The sequence below is a fragment of the Cotesia typhae genome, unplaced genomic scaffold (genome assembly GCF_013202065.1).
Source record: "Cotesia typhae breed Kobodo isofemale line unplaced genomic scaffold, CoteBio_Ctyphae scaffold_91, whole genome shotgun sequence".
NCBI classification, from domain to species: domain Eukaryota; kingdom Metazoa; phylum Arthropoda; class Insecta; order Hymenoptera; family Braconidae; genus Cotesia; species Cotesia typhae.
In genome coordinates this window covers 2908493-2910810 of record NW_027423781.1, presented here as the reverse complement: position 1 = coordinate 2910810, position 2318 = coordinate 2908493, and the positions used below count along the sequence as shown (strand labels likewise).

At 30.7% G+C, this 2318-nt stretch overlaps 1 protein-coding gene across 1 annotated transcript; it reads left to right on the top strand.

Annotated features, from left to right (window-relative positions):
• The first annotated feature begins 468 nt into the window (after window positions 1–468).
• LOC141537437 (uncharacterized) lies at window positions 469–1638 on the top strand. The gene has a single exon (XM_074258432.1). It carries the CDS (start codon window positions 470–472, stop codon window positions 1538–1540), a length of 1071 nt encoding a protein of 356 aa, XP_074114533.1. The 5' UTR covers window position 469; the 3' UTR covers window positions 1541–1638.
• The last annotated feature ends 680 nt before the right edge of the window (window positions 1639–2318 follow it).

The window sequence follows — 2318 nt, the reverse complement described above, 5'->3', positions numbered from 1 at the left end:
CATCAATGTCACAATAAATATTACTAATAACATTATCAATATAATTATAAATATCATTACCAAGACCATGATGAATATCATTATGAAAATCATAATGAATATCAATATGAGTATAGTGAGAAATATTCTCAATATCATGACAACTAACAATATTACAATGAATATCATTTTCATGATCATGACGATCATTTATCCTTCAATCAATATCACATTAAATATCACCAATACTATCAATGTAATCATGAATATCATCATCAATCCTGATATAAATTTAATTTACTGTAAAACTAGTTTGCATTTATTTTATATTCAATTAAAGAAAAATAAACACCTTGCCAAATCCGACGTATTACAAAACACTAATTTACATACAAAGTATGTATCAAAAATTAAAGTGTCTACAACATTATAATAAATTTTTTAATTTTCACTTTTCTTATTGTAGACTAGTGGAAATAACTTTTAAAATATGCTTACAATTATTGACTTCAACGGTAACATTGTCGAAGGCTGTGAATTTATTATAAAAGAGTATTCTGTGTTTTATTTGAACAAGAAGGGTCGATTGGAATTCAACCATACCGGTGTTTCAAAACCTATATGTAGCTGGAAAGAATTAGACGATGAAACTCTTAAAAATTACAAAGAGGAATTCGGCCCGAAATTTGGAATTCCATGGAACACTGGGACAGAAAGTTTGAAATCACTTATGGAAGGTATTTATCACTTAATATCTATTAGTAAACGGATTTATGTCCGCGATAATGAACAAAAAAAATTATTGCTGAAGTTTCTCGGTTTAAAATCGGAGGATAAATTCACTTCATTAGTCGAGGATCTGGGATACAACGTACCATTGAAAATGTCAACGCACTGTATAAATCATGCTGACCGTTGCAACAACAATTGCGCTATTGATAACGTCGAGACGATGTACGCTTGGCTGCGGATAATGAAAAATTCCCGAAAACATGAACATGATTCTAAAGAAGTGAAAAGACATGTTGTTGTTGATTTTATCGGTTACTACATTCCGGAAAACCGATTTGTTATCAAAGAATTCAATGCTTATGTCATCGACGATCCTCATCACATTTTGGATAATAAATTGAATAAGTATTTTGTCACTGGAAAACCAGGGTATATTAGTACGAAATTACTACAGCTAGAAGATTTACCAATTGATTATCAAGCTCACTATCAAGCCTTTTATGAAACATTCGGGATTCCCTGGGATGCTGGTAGCACTAAATTCGGGTCCTATCAAAGAGACTTGAGAAAATATTTAGAAAATTCGATGAATATTTACGTTAAAAATAATGGAAAAAAAAAACTTCTGCTGGAACTTATTGGGTCAGAGAATGAAAGCAAGATTGTTGTACTGAAGAAATTTGGATACCGTGACCCACCTATAATAGGAACCGAGTGTAAATATCATAATAATCCGAAGGAAAATGTCTGTGCGAAAGATAATTCTGCGGTAATAGTTAATTGGATTATCCAGAATAGAAAAAAGTTAAACATTACTGACTTGAAATGATGATTAATATACTAATATATTAATATTATACATCCAGAACATTATTATTTTCTGGAAAAATTAATGGCGACATATGATGTCATGAAAGATATCAATGGTCATATATGATGTCATAAGAGATGTCAATGATCATATATGATGTCATAAGAGATGTCAATGATCATATATGATGTCATAAGAGATTTCAATGATCATATATGATGTCAAAAAGATGTCAGTGATCATATGGGATGTCATAGAAGACATCAATGGTCATATATGGTGTAATAAAAGACATCAATGATCATATATAATGTAATAAAAGATATCAATGGTCACGTATGAGGGATAAAAGATATCATTGACTACAATGACTACAATGATCAGAAAAAATGACAAATGACGTTAGTATGTGACTGTTGATGTCTTATGTGATCATTAACTTTTTGTGTAAAGCAATGTGGTCAGTGATGTCCTTGATGACATCATATATTACCATTGACATCCTACGAGATCATACGTGGTTATTAGTATCTTTTATGACATCATATGTGATCATTGCTCATATATGATGTCATTGATGTCTCTTGTGATATAATTTATGACCATTCATATCTCAAGTGATATTATGACGTCATGTGTGATTATTGATATCTTTTATGATGTCATATATTACCATTGACATCCTGAGTGATGGCATGTGGTCATATATGACTATTGATGTCTTTTATGACGTCCTACATGACCATTGACATCCTAAGTAATGGTATGTGATCATTGATGTATTTTAGGACGTCAT